Source organism: Mangifera indica, chromosome 10 (assembly GCF_011075055.1).
Source record: "Mangifera indica cultivar Alphonso chromosome 10, CATAS_Mindica_2.1, whole genome shotgun sequence".
In the NCBI taxonomy this organism is placed as follows: domain Eukaryota; kingdom Viridiplantae; phylum Streptophyta; class Magnoliopsida; order Sapindales; family Anacardiaceae; genus Mangifera; species Mangifera indica.
In genome coordinates, this window is record NC_058146.1 from 80186 (window position 1) to 98962 (window position 18777).

The 18777-nt window shown below is 36.5% G+C and overlaps 4 protein-coding genes across 11 annotated transcripts; 1 reads left to right on the plus strand and 3 right to left on the minus strand.

The window, feature by feature from the left end:
* Positions 1 to 468: 468 nt before the first annotated feature.
* On the minus strand, positions 469 to 5140 carry LOC123227467 (bZIP transcription factor 29-like). 3 transcript variants are annotated; one of them, XM_044652273.1, is made up of 5 exons: positions 4923 to 5140; positions 3334 to 4789; positions 3100 to 3232; positions 2894 to 3011; positions 469 to 1136 (listed from the first exon to the last, which is right to left on the minus strand). In XM_044652273.1, the coding sequence occupies exons 2-5, from the start codon at positions 4635 to 4637 to the stop codon at positions 850 to 852; spliced, it is 1842 nt and encodes a 613-aa protein (XP_044508208.1). In that variant the 5' UTR covers positions 4638 to 4789; positions 4923 to 5140; the 3' UTR covers positions 469 to 849. The 3 variants fall into 3 exon arrangements, with proteins under 3 accessions (XP_044508208.1, XP_044508207.1, XP_044508209.1); XM_044652272.1 differs by having other exon boundaries at positions 3334 to 5140; XM_044652274.1 differs by having other exon boundaries at positions 2927 to 3011; positions 3334 to 5138.
* A 2042-nt stretch (positions 5141 to 7182) lies between these two features.
* On the minus strand, positions 7183 to 10549 carry LOC123228451 (protein BASIC PENTACYSTEINE4-like). 2 transcript variants are annotated; one of them, XM_044653893.1, is made up of 4 exons: positions 10398 to 10549; positions 9416 to 9473; positions 8413 to 8498; positions 7183 to 8319 (listed from the first exon to the last, which is right to left on the minus strand). In XM_044653893.1, exons 3-4 carry the CDS (start codon positions 8482 to 8484, stop codon positions 7438 to 7440), a joined length of 954 nt encoding a protein of 317 aa, XP_044509828.1. In that variant the 5' UTR covers positions 8485 to 8498; positions 9416 to 9473; positions 10398 to 10549; the 3' UTR covers positions 7183 to 7437. The 2 variants fall into 2 exon arrangements, with proteins under 2 accessions (XP_044509828.1, XP_044509827.1); XM_044653892.1 differs by having other exon boundaries at positions 8413 to 8530.
* Positions 10550 to 10712: 163 nt separating this feature from the next.
* On the plus strand, positions 10713 to 15950 carry LOC123228039 (polyprenol reductase 2-like). 5 transcript variants are annotated; one of them, XM_044653231.1, is made up of 8 exons: positions 10713 to 10945; positions 12994 to 13208; positions 13339 to 13560; positions 14267 to 14616; positions 14753 to 14987; positions 15340 to 15438; positions 15553 to 15624; positions 15738 to 15950. In XM_044653231.1, the coding sequence occupies exons 3-8, from the start codon at positions 13405 to 13407 to the stop codon at positions 15840 to 15842; spliced, it is 1017 nt and encodes a 338-aa protein (XP_044509166.1). In that variant the 5' UTR covers positions 10713 to 10945; positions 12994 to 13208; positions 13339 to 13404; the 3' UTR covers positions 15843 to 15950. The 5 variants fall into 5 exon arrangements, with proteins under 5 accessions (XP_044509166.1, XP_044509167.1, XP_044509168.1 ...); XM_044653232.1 differs by having other exon boundaries at positions 13052 to 13208; XM_044653233.1 differs by lacking the exon at positions 12994 to 13208.
* An 894-nt stretch (positions 15951 to 16844) lies between these two features.
* On the minus strand, positions 16845 to 18486 carry LOC123227721 (NADP-dependent D-sorbitol-6-phosphate dehydrogenase-like). Its single transcript, XM_044652839.1, has 6 exons — positions 18295 to 18486; positions 18056 to 18181; positions 17854 to 17971; positions 17429 to 17561; positions 17127 to 17346; positions 16845 to 16928 (listed from the first exon to the last, which is right to left on the minus strand). Exons 1-6 carry the CDS (start codon positions 18484 to 18486, stop codon positions 16845 to 16847), a joined length of 873 nt encoding a protein of 290 aa, XP_044508774.1.
* Between the last annotated feature and the right edge of the window lie 291 nt (positions 18487 to 18777).

Here is an 18777-nt window from a genome sequence, read left to right on the forward strand (position 1 = left end):
GATAAATAATAACACCGAAAAGGTAAACCAAACATGGAGTCGAGCCCAAGCAAGCTGGGCTCACATCAACACCTACTAATGATCTCTCAAGCCCATGTTGTTTTGTTTAGGGGGAATACACTTTTCAAGGGGCAAGAGATATGCTAGCAGATGATCTAAACCATCACCCGAATTACCTGGGCGATGATCAAATGGCCGGTGCAAGACTTTGCTGGATTACTCCTAATTGAATGCCTATGGAAAAAATCAGTAAGTCATAATACATGGTCTCAAACTCAACAACCATAAATTCCACAATCAAACATATTCATGGGCCACCATAACTTGAATTTTCATAGACAAGCATCAATCAGATAGTATGTTTGATCTGAAACACCTGGCATTTGGTGAATAGTTTTGAATATGTACATTGTTACTATTGGAAAGAACAGAAACCGAATTTTATCCAAAGTAAACCAGCCAGAAAGATTAAAAAATAAAATCAAACTGCATACAATTCAAGAAAATTACCATTCTTTACTTGACAATACAAAGACAGAAGAGTGAAGTTCAACTCTTCTAATGTCATGACAGAACAAACCATGCTCAAAATAATGTTTACGTACCTAACATAAATAAATAAACACTATAAATATGAATAATATAAATAATATTGCTTGTATATGACTTCATACCACAATCTAAGATGGATATGAGATCCAGAGGTTGAACTTGTAATCACCACACACACAGACTTTTGGTGTAGAGATGACAAAACTAATGATAGGATGCACTGCAGAAACTACAATTAAATATTCATGTGCCAAAAGACTCCTAAGGGATTGGTGCCCTTCCCAAGCTTCACGCAACCTACTGATTTGTTTCAGGTTTTGCGGCTGTGCTCCCATTCTGCTGTTGTGCTTGCGGCTGCTGTGATTGCAACTGATGATAGTTGCCTTGGGAATGAGGTAGCTGATGCTGTTGTTGCAACTGAGGAATGTTGGGTTGAGAAGACTGCTGCGGGTGTAGCTGGAACATCTGGGAGTTCATGGGAAGCTGCTGTGAGACCATGCCCTTGGAAGGATTAGAATCCCCAGGAAGATCTTGAGTAGCAAGTTTCAGCCGTCGAACCTCCGCAGTTAAGGCTTCATTCAGAGCTGTCATAATCAGATGCTTTTAAGTACATTTTTAAGTTTTATGGGGAAGCCTGAAATTATATTTGGGTTTGACAAATGCATCAAAAAGTTATGCAGAGAAAGCAGATCTATTATCACTATGCCCACATGAGTATCAACTTCCATGTAAACATCAATACGATGTTAAACAAATTCTAGTACCCTAGGATCACTAAAGAAAAATGAGCAGATGAAACCTTGTTCAACAAGAAATGAATTAGTTCCATTAGCTAGCTAATAAGAAGGTGAAGAGAGAAAAAAAATATTTTCAAAAGGCAAATCAGTAATTCTTATTTGGAGTAGCCAGTCAGTCTCAATACAGGTTACATAAACAATTCTCATCACTAAGTAATACCCAATGATTTTCTTGCCTTGCTCCAACTGAGATGAATTTTAGCTTCTCATGAATTCACTTGCATAATTCACTTGCATAATTTTTTCCACTTCTCATAGTCAAATTCTCCTATTTACTACACAAACATAGTTAAAGAAAGTACATAATGCCAGCAACTAACTATACCTGCCAAATTTGCTCACAAAGTTAACTTCAACAATTATTTTTCCATCTTTTAATCTTTTCTCTACTACCAGGAATCACCCAAACAGATGACAGATAAAAAGACCGAAACTTCAACATTCACAACTATAAAAAAATTTGAAAAAAAAAAAAGATAATGAGTGAGTTAACATTAATCAAGAAAAATAACCTAGGGCTAAAAGCAACTTGGAGGTAGAACTTTCCGTGTTAATCATTTGAGCAATCTGTGGCATACTTCACATGATTGACAATAGGAATTCCATGAAAAATAAACTAGCTAATTTGAAACAGATATAACAACTGCTAGAGTTCTAATCACAGCATAGAGGGAAGAAAGAGTGACTTGCATTTTGGGAAAAATATTCCCAAATTTTATCCTAAGACATGCACTAGAATGTGCACCAGAAACACCAATGCATTTATGGTGGCATATAACAGTCGTTTACTGGTTTTGCTACCACGAATTTCAAATGCAAATGTAGTACAAAAGATGTTAGAAAAAAGAATACTAAAAAAAAGCATGGTCATGCAACAGCCAAACTACCAAACACACACAAGCACGCCATACTACTCCAAGACAATAGTCAAAGTGATGGAGTGTCTCAATGCAACAGAGAAACTTAATAAAATGTAACATCTCTACTCCAATAACCCAGCCTACTGTCAATATATTGTCCACTCTGGACACACAGTCTATTATAGTTTTGTTTCTGAGTTTTCCAACCTAAAACGCATCTTAGCAGTTTAAACAGCTCACAAACTATTTAACCAGTCAAATTCTCTCACCCCTAACCGATGTGGGATACATAGACAGAGTACAAAGAGACTCAACATCTCTCTCATACTTTGCCAACGTGAGATTTGTCTAAGAGTATCACATACACCCCCTTATGGGGCTCAATGTCCTCACTAAGGGTTGCTCCACCATCGTTTAAGAAGACACGCAAAACCGTTCTAATGCCATTTATGACATCTCTGTTTTAATAACCCGACCCATTATCAGGATATTGTCTCTTCTAGACACTCAGTCCATCATGGTTTTATTTCTGAGTTTTGCAACCCAAAACGTGTCTTAACAATTTAAGGAGCTCACAAACTATTTAACCAGTCAAATTCTTCCACCCCTAACCGATGTGAAATACATAGATAGAATACAAACAGACCCAGTATCTCTCCCATGTTTTGTCAATGTGAGATTTACCTAAGGATATCATACAAAAGATTTGAAAAATACCATCTCTAAGTTGTGCTTGTTGCTCCATTGCTTGAAGACGAAACTTCAATTCGTTATTCTGATTTGTGAGCCCAACAGAATCTCTCTAGTAGAAAGCAAAGGAAGACAAAAATGGAGGAATTATAAGAGACGAAAAAGAACCAAAAAAAAAAATCACCACCAGAAGTACTTACCTGTAAAAGTGTCAACTGAGCAGATAATGTAGTAGCTTCTGTCTGCAAAGTCTGAACCTTGTGTTCCAATTCAGAAATATAACGCATCTTCCGCTCTTTGGAACGAGCAGCTGATTGGCGATTTGCCAAAATCCTAAAATGGACCAGTTACTCAAAGTAAATGACAGATATATGCAAAGCAGTATCATGATTTTAACGACTCTGGTAAAACAGTAGAAAACAAAGATTAATTACCTTTTTGCTCGCTTTGGATCTGTTAATGCAATCTCAGCAAGTTTTTCATTAGCCATAATCTTCTTCAGTTCTGGCCCACTAAACTCGCCATTCCCAAACTCCAAGCTAAAGGCAGGTGAATTGGCATCAATTGAATTGCTGGGTGACACATGTCCTGGCCGAGTTCCTGGTGAAGGTGGCAGTTTAGGTGACTCATCACCAAAGTTCAACTTCCCCATGAAGCTATCCATGGAAACACTTCTATAATGTCTAGTTGTAGGAGCAATGTCTCCCCCTGCACTCCTTTTAATCCCTTCCCTCTTATCAAAATTCATTCCTCCTCTTTGCAAGCTGTTCCCACTTTCATTAACACTGCTTTCTGCTTCATTGTCACTACTATCGCCCCCATTCGTCTTTGTCCCACTTGCTCTACTGTCCAAATCCTCACGATTTTCATTACCATTCTTGTCATCTGTCTCTGAAGAATTAAATGCATCGATGTTGTCCAAATTCATATATGCAGAAAACAAATCATCCACAACTTCCCCTTCAGATTTTCTCTCACCCATTCCTTCAGCATTGCTATCTCCACCTCTCCCTAAGCTTGATTCCCTCTTAACCACGGGTGCTGGCTTAGTTACCACCACATTCTCTCTACCAGACATCGCCTTCTCAAGACCACCAGCAACCCTGGGTGAAATTAGCATTGGTGAAGATTGCATCGCTGACGAAAACCCGAATGGTATATCACTATTAGATCTTCTATGCTTATTGCGTGGAGGCAAACTTTCACCAACCCTTGAAGCATTGCCACGGGTAAAAGGGGAAGGTGGCAATATCATATGTGAACTGGCATCCCTATCTTCCATTGACACATCAGTGGACACTTGGTCTGAAATTGACGTTGATGGTGAGTCTCTAAAAGGAGATGGGCTCAATGGGGGCAGAGAATCAAGTGAAAAGAAGGATGATGGTTGGGATAAAGATCGGGAATGAGCAGGTCCCGGGCTAAAATTCTGTACACCCATTTGCTGATTCAAAGGCCTAGACACCGGGATCGAAGAATATGGTGAAAGTGGTGGGATTTGGTTTGGATGAGAAGGTGGTATACCAACCCTTTTGCTATTATCACCACTAATATTAGCAGCAAAATGAGAAAAGTGACGAGCACGCATTTGATTCGGGTTCAATTGAGCTATATCAAGCTGATTCTTCGACAACAAAGTTTGATGTTTAGGAATTGAAGAAGATGAAGTACCAAAAGAAGATTGAATTCTTTGCATCATATCAGTGTTACCACCATTACCTTCTTCACAATCACCCATTTTTTTTCAATAATTCCAGTCAAAATCGCTGGTTTAGACTATAGCACACAACAAAATTTACCACTTGACAAGCCTATAAAGCTCAAATTCAAGACTAACCCAGTTCAATTCAAGCAAAACCAAGTCGAAACCACAAATTAAAACACTTAAATCTGCATATGAGTAAGCACAAACTTAATCATACACTATAGAATAAAGAGAAAAAAAAATTGCTAAAAAAGTAATATATATATATATATATAAATTATCTCGTAAACCAGTCGGCCATTTCGACTAATAACACACCTGTTGCGATGGAAATGGCAAAGAAACTGAATCGGAATCAGAAACAGCAGGCGCTTGAAATACTTTAAAGTTAAATTTGGATTTTTCAATCAATCAGTTAATTAATTTCTTCTTCCTCTTTCACTTTCTAAAAAGTGTCTGTGACAATGAAGATTGAAGACTACGACACAAGGATTTCGTGACGAGAGAGAGGGACGCGTAAAACAGAAAGTTTAAAAAATAAAAAGAAATTTCACACTCATTTCATTTGAGTTTGAGTAAAGTGGCATGTGGCAGAGACAAGAGTTGAATTTGAATTTAGAGTGAATTTGGATTTCATTCCGACTGAATTTGACTTTCCGCAGATTATGTTGCAATTAATTGCCACTTTTTCATTAATTTAATTATTGATTAATTTCATGTTTAGATGCTAATTAAGTGTATGCAGACAGAATTAAATAAATGAAATTTTAAATTAATAACAATTAAGCATAATATCACAGCCCATACGTAAGTAATTAGGTGTGGTAAAACCTTTGGATTGTTTTTGTTGTCACCAATAATTGCAAAGGGGCTACGTGGGTCTCAATCAATTGACAAGTTGACGTAACAAGAAAATGTGTTTAAATATAATTGAGAATTACCTGGGAGAAAGAAGAATCAAATTTATTTAATTAATCCATGCACGTCTACCAAGGAATACATTAATTAACTAATTACTATTATTCATTTGGCTTAATAAATAAATAAATAAATTATTATTTTTATGCTTTTTCAAATAGGACGGACGGACGGACTCATGGTTCCCAATTGAATTAATCAAATCCAGTTTTTAACAAAAAACTAAAAAATTCCTCAGTCCCAAACGCCATTTTTGGGGTCTCACCTCACTACTCAATAGGATTATTGATTTGTTGTAGGTGGGATGTAGCATCACTAATCGAATCATGGAATCAATTAATGGGACCTTATAATATCTTCTTGTCCTTCATTAATATTAATTTCTATCTTCAAATATCTTGTATTTATGGCTTCACCTATCAACATAATTTTCCCTGTGAATAAAATGTTCTAAACTTGAAGTTGTGCTGCCCCAAAACATTTTTCCTATCCTTATAACTAAGGTCAATAAAACTTACTTTTACCAACGACAAAACAACCACCCATCCATGTAAAAGAGTTGAAGAGAAATGTAAACTTGAAAGGGCAAGACGAATATTGATCTACTCCAGAAATTCAGTGGTCGAAGAAGCTCGGCAAGCTCAGCGAGCCTATTGGGCAATGTTACAAATGTTCCCCAAGGACCCATGTTCCATCTAACAGTGTTTGATACAGCCTTCTCCAAGATGTCATATAACCTCCCAAATTAAAATTCACTTGAACCCATACTCTTTCGATCCAAACTTGAATTCGAGTTTGAGCAACTTGTATCAAGAATTCATACTTAATTATACTTGTCTTGTGTACCCATGAAGTCAAGACTCTTGGCAAAGAAGCCCCACTGTGGGAAGAAATGGAGCAATTTGAGGCATAAAAGTTGGTGTAGCTAAATTGAAATTGTCTACCATGTACATGATAGTTAACGATATGATATGCTGCATTACACAATATAAATTCAACACTCAACCATCAACCATTAATAGCAAACCCTAAAGATGAATGAGATTACATGAGACTCAGAATATTCCCAATATATTATGGGAGCTCCAACAGTTGATGGAACATGCTATTAGTTAAAATCTAAGAGTAAGTGTAGGATCAACAAATTGGAATTTGAGATTAGTTTAAAAATATTTTAATTTCAAATTCGATGCAAATCAACTCAAATTTGAATATTTTAATAAATTTAAACTCAATATATTTTATGAAAATAAGCACAGTCCTTTAATTTGAACACGAAGAGTAAAAAGATTCTTGGGTTGGGTAGGTGGAAGAAAGAACAGCTCTTGGTGGCTTGATTTGAGGTGCAGTTTCTATGTTCATGTTGGTGTCGATGCAAAGTTTGTTATGCAATTTGAATGTGTAGGAGATGAGTGTAAGAGGCAAATAGAAAATAAATCTTGGAGGTATGCAGGTTTGAAACCGAAGAAAGAGACTATTAGATAAGTTCTCGATCAAATTCATATCATAGATGGAGTTATACCTGGCTTGAAATTTGCCACATCTCTGGTCCCTAAAGGTGTGTCAACTAATCATCAATATATAATCGATTATTTCCTTTGTTTCACTCTCATCTTGGAAGGAAAACAGCCAGCCGTAAGAGTTGGAAGACATCGGCACATGGCATGGCAATTACAACCTAGGCCACATAATCTATTAAAGAACAACAGTAGTTTACAAAAATTCCCTTCCATTAGGATGAAGGTCTGGAGAAAGACTACAATGGCCTAAAAGAGAAGCAAAGGTAAACAGCTTTTGATCAATAAGCTACCAATTGCTTTAAAGCTATACAGCACATTTGCCAATTAAAATACCAGTTAAAAATTTCAAGCATACAGCAAAGGAAACATACTCTGTTAAATGGATCATTTGCACATTACTTGATGGTAATGTATCGATTGGTCCCATGTTTGGCCCAATAGTTCTTGAGATCGAGTGGTACTGACGGATCATGACCTTCAGCTGCCAGTCGGCTTAGTAATTTCATAAAGACGCTACCACTCATCTTTCGGCCTCCCACACGGGCATGCCGCTTGTTTGGCATCTGTGGCAGTGGATATGATGACAAGGTGGTTGTGCAACAAGATGACTGCCAGCCACCGTTTCCCCATTTGTAACATTGATGGGGACTGCCGGTACATGAGCAAACTGGCACAGGCATTATTGATTCATCAAAGTTGATCAGTTTCAACCCTGTATCTTGATTTTCCCAGTTAGACTTTACCTTCTTCCCTTCAGGAGCAGCTTTCTTATTCAAATCCTCACCCACCTTCTTCACCTTTCTTGGTGAAGCAGATGCCTTTGACATAACTGATTTGTTCTCTTTCATCCATTTTGTTTGATGTGGCTTGGCTGTTTCAGAAGAAATGACTGATAGGGGGAAGGCGTCAGTTATGTGCACATCCCCTGAATTAAGGGATTCTGTTACATCACTTGGATGGTATGTCGGGTGGTGCATACGCTTTCCTCCACGTTGAACCCCACCACCCACTGGATAGTTAACAGATGTTTCCCAGTATTGTAATGTGGCTAAGGCATTGTCACGGGCTATCAGGGCATCATCACGCTCAGCAAGGGCTTTGTCTCGCTCCTTAAGTGCCTGATCTTGAGCAACTAAGGCTTCCCTCTTTTCTGATAGTGCTAAATTCCGCTCCTGTATAGCAGCATCCCTCTCTGCCAGAATGGCCATGATCTTCTTATTCATGATCAAGGCATTACTTGGTGGTTCCTTCAATTGATGACGGGGCGTCACATTCCACTGCACATGTCATTTAAATATTACTCATTTGGATCATTGAGCAGCAGATAATCAAAGATGAATTAACAAGAAACAATAACAAATTGTTCTTACTGCCTGTGTATGTGCCCCTTTGTAATAATCTGGCTTATATCTCCCACTTTCATGTTGCCTGCCGTCATCCATCTTAGATCTACACGCTAATTAAAAGTTCAGAATATTGTAAATTCACCTGTTTTGCAGAAAAGAAAACATATGTTTCAGAAAAAAAACCAAAAGCTGAATTTCAATAAAAGAAGCAAGCTATTAGGGGAGGGACTGGGACTTTATAAACATTGTAAAAGTAAAAATATGTGACAAAAGAACTGTAACAACATGGCCTTAGCAAGAAGTCAAGGTCCCAAAGAAAGATCTAAAAACAACCTCATTAAGAGAGCCAACAAAAAATACCATATATAGAGAAGAAAAACAGATTTCTAGCCATAAAATAACACCATGATTCAATGTAATTGTATCACGAAATAAACATGCAGGTTACTGTGAAGAGAAGAATTACTAAACTAACCAAAAATAAAACAAATTTTCATTTCTTCCAATTCATCTTCATCAACAAGAAGAGGGATATCAAATTAAGATGGAAATGACTTATATATATCTATGACAAATAAGCAGACTTAGGTATATCATGCTCACTAGCCTGTTTTTTACTACATGATTGACAAAATGCAAAGGGGTCCTTATGAGCAGGTCTATATGACATTGCCAGGTATCCCACAAGAAAATTACAAGAGCAGTGAGCTCAAAATGATCCAACATTTAACAGAAAATCTTACCAAATGCCAAAACGCAATAAGGTCCAAAACTAAAAAAGACACAGCATTTAATCAACACACACCAAAAACAGTTCACATTGACAACAGGAAAGCGACAATTCTGAAATATTTGCAACAATGCACCACAGTTCTACAATACCTGGTTAAAGCTAGCTTATACACATTGAACAAATCCTAACTATACACTTTATTTGCATAAAAAACTTCTGCAAGTTATAATTGCACCATAAAAGTTCAGAAAAACACCAAACAGATCATGCATTATGTCAAAAGAACTTCCATACCTTCTTTATTTCCATAAACCCAGTTCTGAACTTGGCCTTACTGGTTACCCAAACATAACTGGAAGGGAAAACAAGTGTTATTAAAATTATTAGATAATCACAAAAGTTCCAGGCTTTCAAAAAAACAGAAGAGGGTTGAAAACTCCAACCATTTTAACTTTTCTTGACAAAGCAATTTAATATATGCACAAAAAAATGCCTCCAACGTCTGAAACACCTTAGATCAAGATTTTCTTGATCATATGTTTAAAGTTAATCAAGTTAATAGCAAAAAGGAGGTCCATAAAATTTCCTATTTTTCTCAGATGAAAAAGAAAAAAACCGAACTTTCCATAACATACAATCTCAGATTAACAATTAATGCACGCTCAAACACTAAATGAACACATAAAAGCTAGATTTTGAAGACAAACTCAAGTGAGAAAATCCAGTAAATTAGCAAACTTATTACACTGACCAACAAAAAGGAAGTCCCAAAAATTTGCTATTTTTCTCAGAAAATAACCAAGCTTTCTAGATCACTACTTACATTACCATATGCAATCTCAGATTTACACTCAATACACTCTTAAAACATTAAACGAGCACATAAAAACTAGATATTGAAGGCAACCCAATTAAGAAAACCACTTACCAAAAAAAAAAAAACCAATTGAGAAAATCTAGTAATTATCGAACTTATCACACTCTCCAACAAAAAGGAAGTCTATAATTTTCCTATTTTTCTCAGAGAAAAACAAAATTTCTAGATCACTACTTACATTACCAAATGCAATCTCAGATTAACACTCGATGCAACACTAAAAGAACACATAAAAATGGATTTTGAAGCCAACCCAAGTGAGAAAATCTAGTAAATTAGCAAACTTATTACACTGACCAACAAAAAAATAAATCTAGAAATTGCAATACAAGTTCAAATTTGAGTGGTGTTAGGGTTTTGTAGCCACGAGCTTGAGATCGAAGAAAGAAGGAAACTTACTGGTGGATCTATTTAAGACTCGAAGATGCTTGTCTGATTTCTTTTTTATTTTTTTATTTATTTCGAAGACAAACAAACTGAAGCTAGAAATTGAAATGAGGGACGAGAAATGTCAGACCGAGGTGAGTGAGGAGATTGACCGGTAAAAGTGGAGTGGGACTGAAATTATTCTCCCACCTAAACGCACCGTTTTCTGAGATCAAGCACGTGGCGTTTGTTTTTTTCGACTGTGGTAAATGACAGTAACGTTACTGCTGATTTTAAATTAAAAATAAAATAACACAGATACCAAATCATATACCTTTATCCTGAAAACTGAAAAGTGTTTTTTTTTTTTTTCTTTAAAAAACAAAACAAAGCCGTCGACTCCTTCCTTCTTTCTGCCCTAATTGTCCAAAAAAATTACTCATTTTTCACTTTGCTGTTCTCGTTGTTTTACTGTTGTTGTGACAATCTGTTATTTTCTCAGTTAAATATGAGGTCAAGTCTCGCTTGGCACAGATGACAGAGTTTCACTGTAAAGTGGGATGCCGATAAATCACTGAAAGGTTTGTATTTTTTAATACGTTTGGTTGCTTGGTTTATGAGTTGTGGACTTGTGGCTTATGATTCCAGCAGAGAAGATTGACTTTTGGCTTGAAATGGCCCCTGGCTTTCATTTGCAATGTTAGTGTTCCTTGTTTTTGCTTGAAGTCGAAAATTTTCTACTCATAAATCCTTCTGTGTCTGTAATCACGTTTATTGCTCATCGTAACAAGAATGTGCATTTGTGTTTGGAGAATGAAATAATGTTAAGCGTAGTTTACAGATATATTTAGGCAAATTGGTAAGAGGGAGGGAGAAGTGATAATGTAGATATTTGAGGAACAAATACTATCTTGTTGAGCAGTGGATGTAAGGATCCTGAATTTACCTGTTTCACTAGGTTTCATATTGGTATGCTTTTTTACTATAGAGTTACATCGGAGGAAGAAGAAATGTGTTTGTTTTGCTATTTTAAACTTCAAGGCTGCAAAAGCAATCCAATATGTCATATCTTCATAACATTATGTACATCTCACTATGTGTTTTCTTACGGGTCTTTAGTTTTCCTCTTATCGGCAACTATGTTAGAGTTCTATTTCTAGTTATATTCTGTGTTTCAAAGGCCTTTTCCATTTTTGAAATGGGCTGACAGAGATCTTACTGCTTATAAATGTGACTTACAATAATCCTTTTTGACAACCTTCTGGATTTAGTCTGATATGACGTGGACCACCAACAAAACATTTAGTACCTTCTCTCCAACCAATGAAAAATGCAAATTGAATTATTTATGAGAGTGATAGGAACCTGGGACCTTCAACACCTGAATCACAACACTCTAGCAAAGTAACACACCAGAAATTAACCGTAAAACCTACACTGTTGTTATATATATGAGCAAGAAGAACTACAACACATTTACAAGGTTGGTTTCTTGCAGTAGGTAGCAAACAATAAAACAAATAGAAAACCCAAACTGGTGTGCAGCAATTTGAGGAGCTGGAGACCTCCCAAATCAGCCAAAGCTACCTGGTAAACCCAAAAACAATAATCTTCTCTGCATTCCCCTCTCTTGCCTCCTCTTTTTATCCCTTTTTGCTTTTTTTTTCTCTTTTACCAGTCATGTAGCCTTCTCCCTTATGTGGTCCTCCCCTTCTTTTTTGCCCTCCTGTGGAAACAGATGCATTTACCTAACAGGGAGGATTCAATTTCTTGCTCACGTTATGTATAGAATGCTTCCATAAAGATTGTGAAGTCTGATTTCCATTCACTCCAATCTTTAACAGTCTAATTGCATTGATGAAGAAGTTCTTTTGGAAGATTTTGTTTGTTCTGAGGTGTGATGCGAAAATTGTCCAAGATTTATACAAAGGTTGGATGCTGTTTCATTGTAATTAAAGTGCCAGGTAGACTGGTTTTAAATACAAGCATCACTGTAGCACAAAAATCACAACATGTCCAGCAGATCATACTACCAACCAATTTCATCATTCTGTTTATGAAACGTGTAGCCTTCGTGTCTATTAACATCAAAAGTTGTTGTGATTCTTGCTACTTATAATAACTAATCAGTTATTCATCATCTTAATATTTTAGATTTGGTCAACAACAGTAAATATTAATTAGAAAGGATAGATAATGAGAATAAAAAAATTTATAGGCCCAAACCGTAAACTAGACTAGATTTATCCAAAATTTTCTAGTTTGGTTTGAAGCAAAAAATGGTTTGGTCTGAGATATTGTGAAACCGTTTTTCTTGGTTTTATTTAAATTTTTTCCTAAACCTGACTGTACACAGCCTTAGAAGTGAATATAATAAGTAGCTGTAGTTCTAGAAAGAAGGAAGTCAGCTGGCACAAATGCAACCTCGTACTCGCATGTGCTTATCACCTCACTCTAATTGGCTGTGTTCATGTCCCGTTTTAGTTCCCAGCATCAATTCCACACAACTTCTCCTCACCATCACACAACACAAACCTCACCAAAAATAAATCGTCTCTGCTTTTTTCTGTTTTTATTATTTGTTTATTTCACTTTATAACTCAAGCTCCTTATATTCTTCACATATCAGAGATCAGAATTATAAGGTCAGTATATTTTTGTGCACATGTTATTTTCTCACTGAAAAGAGAATCGCCTGCCAAACGTGAAAGCAATTCAATACACCCCTCAGGCCATGGAAAATTACATAAGTCTCCCTCAGGATTTCTGAAAAGTCAGTCTCCAAAGAAAGCAAATGTGCCTGAGATTCGAATTGAAGGCAAACAACAAGCTCCACAGTACTTGGTATCACTTTTAAAGTCACGTCTTTTCATCACGGCCCCTCTTATAAATTCACTTCTAAACATTTAACAGCTTTCGCAGTTTTATTTATGGGCTATCTTTTCTCATTTTCATGTATTTGTTCTTTGTGCAGAGACAAATTTAGTTCTGGACTCTTACAACTTCTTAACCTTAGTTTTTTATCTGGGTTTGTGTCAAAATGAAGTTTTGGCTTGTTGGGTTATTGAGAGTGGCATGGGTAGCTGGGACATTGCCTATCATCATTGCTTCTTTACCAAGTTCCCGCCTCCATCTATTTCATGAAGCTTTGATGGGGTTTGCTAAGAGAGGGAAGATAATGCATTCATCATCATATGTGAGTGATCATTTTTCTCTTATTCTAAAGTTTGTATTTTCCTTTTGTCTTGGTGAGCATCTTTTAATTTGCTTGGTAAGAAAATAAAGCAAAGGACATAGCTTTATTGGATTCTATTAACTTAGTTTATTTATGTAGATTAATGGAATTAAAAGTTTTAAATGGCAATCAAGTAGCAAGAAGTTAAATACATCTAGAATTAAACTAATTCTTGTTAGTTAGTTTGCAAAAGGACAAAACTTTGCAAACAGAGGAGGAATTCAACAACAATTTTGAGTTTAAATAATGTTATGTGCACTTATAATGAGTACCAATTCGGATGTCATTCCAATGATGATGTGTTACCATATGGTTGGATATGACTTTAACCTTAATTTAAAATCATTCAATCGCATGGTAGCACATCATTATTAGTACTCATTCATTATATGTGTACATAGTATTACTCATTGATATAGTTATGTTAAAGCTAAGTGTTTCAAGGTTTGTTTGATTCTCTGTGGCATCTGTAATGCAACATTACTTGTTTGGAGTTGCCATGGAGTGATTGACTGGTTAACGTGTGCGGGTAGATGTTGGAGTACATTATTTGATTTAATGGAATTTTTCTTTTTTGTTAAATTCCAGTGTCATGACCACATTTTTTCAGTATAGTTTCCACCTGATACCATTAGATTTCACAAATTTACTCATTGTTGGGCTTTAGAAATTCACAGTTCCTCAGAGATTCTTCTGTCATTTCTATGTGGTGGCTGTGGTTTGGACAACATTCTTGCTTTCTACAACATGGTTATACGCATCTAAAATGGCACCATTGACTTCTGAGCCATCTCTTTATTCTACTTTTGTGAGCCACTTCACTGGAGGTTCAAATATCTTTTCATTTCACAAGTCTCTTTTAACTCCAATAAAGCATAGGTATGCAGTTTGGCGTTCAGTCTTCCTTCTGTTGTTGATGGAAACTCAAGTCTTGAGACGGCTTGTAGAAACAGTGTATGTGTTTAAGTATAGTCCTTCAGCTCGGATGCACATTTTTGGCTATCTAACTGGCATGTTGTGAGTATTTTTCTTACCAAGATGTTCTTGCAATGCTATTATTTTGCAAAATTGTTTTGTGAACTCTAATGTTGCTTGAAAGTACAGAAAATGCCTGGTTTTTAACGTGTTGTTTTGTTTCTTTTTCTGAGGTTAGTTTCTACACAGCAGCTCCATTGTCGCTCTGCTGCAATTTGACACCAGAATTGTTTAGATTTGTAGCAGATCTCTTGGCTGAGTTTACCATTAAAGGAAAGAGTCATATGCCAGCATTTGAATCTGATTTGCTGGGATCTGTGGATAATCTTCTGAAGCTTAGATGCCTTCAATGGATTGGTGCTGCTATATTTCTACAGGGTTGGACACATCAACGCCGTTGTCATGCAATTCTTGTAGGTGTCACTGTTTTTATTGAATTCCTTACCAACTATCAGTTTCTTAGTTTGCAAATCCTGTTTAATTCTTCCTAATCACTTTGATCCCAAATGCTTCTGATTATATTTTATTAAACTCAACAAAAATGTTAGTGATGTAGAACTATGCTTATGACTGCTGTCAGTTTTAATCAACTTGCAGAGAATTAAACTACAGAGGATAAGAAGTAGAGCATCGTAACAGATTAGAATGATATAATTTCCATGTGTGTCTCTGTATCTACAATTTTTCATAAATGTGATGAGGCCTATTTGAAAATTTAGCACTTATTCTGTTATGTCATCGGTTGACATATTCTCTCTTTATCAGGGCTCACTGCGGGAACATGCAGAACGGGTTGATGATTATGTTGTTCCTCATGGAGATTGGTTTGAAATTGTTTCATCTCCACACTATCTGGCTGAGATTGTAATCTCTCTCATCTCTCTCTCTTTCTCACACACACATGGAGAAACAAATCTATATAATTATGCTAAAGTCTGGCATTTTTGTGTTGTAATGTGTTTTCTGCAAATGATGAAGGTTATATATGCTGGTCTGTTGGTGGCTAGTGGAGGAGAAGATCTCACCATATGGTTGCTTTTTGGATTTGTGGTACTGTTTCATCCTTTAGAACATGAAAGTGTTTTGCGTTATGCTATTATGTTATGCTTTGTAACTTCTAGTATTCTCAGAAGAACTAAGTTCATGAATTGGGTGGTGGGCAGGTGGCAAATCTTGTATTTACAGCAGCAGAGACACACAGGTGGTATTGGCGTAAATTTGACAATTATCCAAGTAACCGATATGCTATTATTCCTTTTGTTTACTAGTACTTGTTGCATCTTTGACTTTCTACACCATAAGTTATGATCAACATCAGTTTGTTGAACAATTACACCTCAGATTCCTGGTTTATCTATTCTCTTGTTAAATGTTTACATCCTAAACTTGCCACTGATTTAAATTCACTATTGCTTGCTTGGTGAGATATTTCCTGTCCATACTCTTAATCCATTGTAAGTGTCCTTCCATTGTTTTCACTGCCAAGTCTCTTGACTTGTTAATTGTTACTTGCGAGTTCTATTTCTCATAATTTTGTATTCTGGTTCTTAGTAGTATCTTCTTTTAATAGTATTTTAACTTAATTAGATATTAAAAGAAAAATATTGGTGGTAAAACTCAAACTTATTATGTATTGCGGCAGATCGACCATCAGGCCAAATTCGTTTTCTATTGAATTACTTTATCATAATATACATGTAAAATTTTAATAATGTTGATGATGAAAGTGGTCCATTAGACCTATTAGACCGGTCAAGACTCAGATTGGTGTTTGTCCAGGTGAATGCCTGCTGAGTCTGAATACATTGGCTCATTGTTCTTTTGGCTAGAAATGTTTTGCTTATCACTAATTGTTTCTATGAAAAAAGTACGTGGAATTCAGACCTTGCATTTTTATTCATTTTCCTAATTTGCTTGCATACAGCCAGCCAATATCTAAAGAAAGGCTAATCAATTTCAAGTACTGAAATTGATCCCATATAAAAGCAAGAACCAAACATGGCACAAATAAGTCCAGTCCAGCACATTTATTTCTGATGAGAATGTCAAATGTGAGTCTCTTTTATTCTCAATTCCCAGAAGCCATGAACTTCATGAGCACAAATCATTTTATACTTGCTTGTTTACGCATAAGGATCCAGGCCCCAAGCTTTGGTAGGATGGTTGGTGCGATGTTTTCTGTCCACATTTCTAATCACCTCCATGTCTTCCTTGCTTAGCTCAAAGTCGAAAACATTGAAATTCTCCTTCAACCTCTCAACTGATGAGGTTTATGGTATGACAATTGTGTTCCTCTGAATCCCCCACCTCAGCACTATCTGAGCCACGCTCTTGTTGTACTTCTCACCCAAATCCTGACACACAAAAAATTGATTATGCTTCTCAATGTTTTTAAACTGATTATCCAGTCCAGTCACTATTTAAACTTTAAATGTCGACCTGGATTGGACTGACCACTAGGTCCTGGACAATCCGGTTCAACTGACTCGTTGGATTGGGGTTGTAAAACACTGCTGTTACTGAAAAAATTCCTAACAAAGAGAGAAAATTACTTTGAGAAGAGGATCATCGAGGCAAGAGACTGAACCAAAGCGCTTGGTATTGGCCAAAGCTCCTCCGAGAGGAGTGTGAGCGGTGACACAGATCCCATGCTTTTGACAGAAGTTGACAAGAGAATCACGCTGAAAATAAGGATGTGTTTCAATTTGATTCACTGCAGGCTTCACTTTGGAGTAAGCCAAGCAATCTCTTGTGAGAAACACATCATAGTTGCTGCAGTTTATTACTAAATGGGTCAAATTGTCCTGGAAATTGAGAACTCTACTGGAAAACTATATTTCAATAATGAAAAAACCTGATGCCAATGCTCCTAACTAAGCCCATTGAAACCAGGTTTTCCATGTCATGCCAGGTGCTTTCTAAGGATATACTGGTGTCCATTTCAAGCACTCCATCCTCACCCAAAACACTTCCAGTAGTACCAACTCCTGCATATACACATTACAGAGTTTCGGTAACTTTTTTTTTTTTCTCGACGAAAAAAACCCTCTTGGTGGATTCCGACCCAATAGAGGCTAGCCAAGCAACCTTTGGTTAGGGTCTTTCATTTCAATTAAGGCAGATGAGAATGTGCTAGCACGTGCACTCAAGTATAGATCCTCTGATTTCATACTTGAAATTTTGTGTCTTAACCAATTATTTACCCATGATGGGTCAGTATTGGCTTTGATTGATTTCTGGATTTAAAGAAATAAAAAAAATATTAAGTGGAATGATGACCAAGGTGCTTGGAGGCCATAGGAAAGTGAACAAGGTAGAGGTCCAAGTAGTCGAGCTGGAGCTTCTTCAAGCTATCTTTACAGGCCTCTATAACATGTCCATGGTCCGAATTCCAAAGCTGAAATGGAGGAAAACAGTTGTCTTTATATCGAAAAATTAGCATGTGGTTTCAAGTTTTGTGGGGGATTAAAGATAAACTAGCCTTGGTGGTAATGAAAAGTTCCTCCCTCTTCACAAATCCTGCCCTGAATGCCTCAGCCAGTGCCTCCCCGGCTTCTCTTTCATTCTTATAGTCAGCTGCCATCAAAACATATTCATTAATTATCATCTATCTTAAGCATCAAATCAATTCCAAATTCTGATTCCGAGAAGAAATGACATCGGAGAAAGAAGTATAGAAAGAAAGCAAGTAGTGAGAGAGATGAAATGGATCATATATACCAGCACAATCAAATGGCGATAGCCAATGTTGATGGCATTGAGAATGAGGTGTTTAATGTGTGATTTATCGATACGCCAGACACCAAGCCCCAGAATGGGCATGGACACACCATTGTTGAGTGTGAGTCTGGGAATATTCATCATTCTGGATTTGTTGCTCAATCCATTATCATGCTTGCCATTCAGCGACATTTTCTCCAACTCTTTCTTCTCTCTTTCTCTGTTTATTTACCCTGACGCAGCCTCTCCCTGTGGCATGCCATGCAAATATATATAATTAAGATGTGGGGTAATGGTTTCTGTACCAGTTGATGAAACCAATGCCATTCATTGAGCTTTGCATTATATGTGAATTTGAGTCAATCAAGACGAAAGTTTATTCATTTTTTAGTTAAAATTTGATATGACAAATTAAAGTTTGAATTTGAATCAATTCAAATACTGAATAGCAACATTATGACACCCCACACAAAACCCCGCATT

Coding starts and splice junctions, on each gene's coding strand:
- LOC123227467 (XM_044652273.1), bottom strand. CDS start 4,637: ATGGGTGATTGTGAAGAAGGTAATGGTGGTAACACTGATATGATGCAA. Junction 3,233..3,333: donor GATCCAAAGCGAGCAAAAAG/GTAATTAATCTT, acceptor GGTCCATTTTAG/GATTTTGGCAAATCGCCAAT. Junction 3,012..3,099: donor CTCAGTTGACACTTTTACAG/GTAAGTACTTCT, acceptor GCTTTCTACTAG/AGAGATTCTGTTGGGCTCAC.
- LOC123228451 (XM_044653893.1), bottom strand. CDS start 8,484: ATGGATGACGGCAGGCAACATGAAAGTGGGAGATATAAGCCAGATTAT. Junction 8,320..8,412: donor AAGGGGCACATACACAGGCA/GTAAGAACAATT, acceptor TGACATGTGCAG/TGGAATGTGACGCCCCGTCA.
- LOC123228039 (XM_044653231.1), top strand. CDS start 13,405: ATGAAGTTTTGGCTTGTTGGGTTATTGAGAGTGGCATGGGTAGCTGGG. Junction 13,561..14,266: donor TAATGCATTCATCATCATAT/GTGAGTGATCAT, acceptor GTTGGGCTTTAG/AAATTCACAGTTCCTCAGAG. Junction 15,439..15,552: donor CACACTATCTGGCTGAGATT/GTAATCTCTCTC, acceptor CAAATGATGAAG/GTTATATATGCTGGTCTGTT.
- LOC123227721 (XM_044652839.1), bottom strand. CDS start 18,486: ATGTCGCTGAATGGCAAGCATGATAATGGATTGAGCAACAAATCCAGA. Junction 17,972..18,055: donor AACTTTTCATTACCACCAAG/GCTAGTTTATCT, acceptor CCTCCATTTCAG/CTTTGGAATTCGGACCATGG. Junction 16,929..17,126: donor TCGATGATCCTCTTCTCAAA/GTAATTTTCTCT, acceptor TTTGTGTGTCAG/GATTTGGGTGAGAAGTACAA.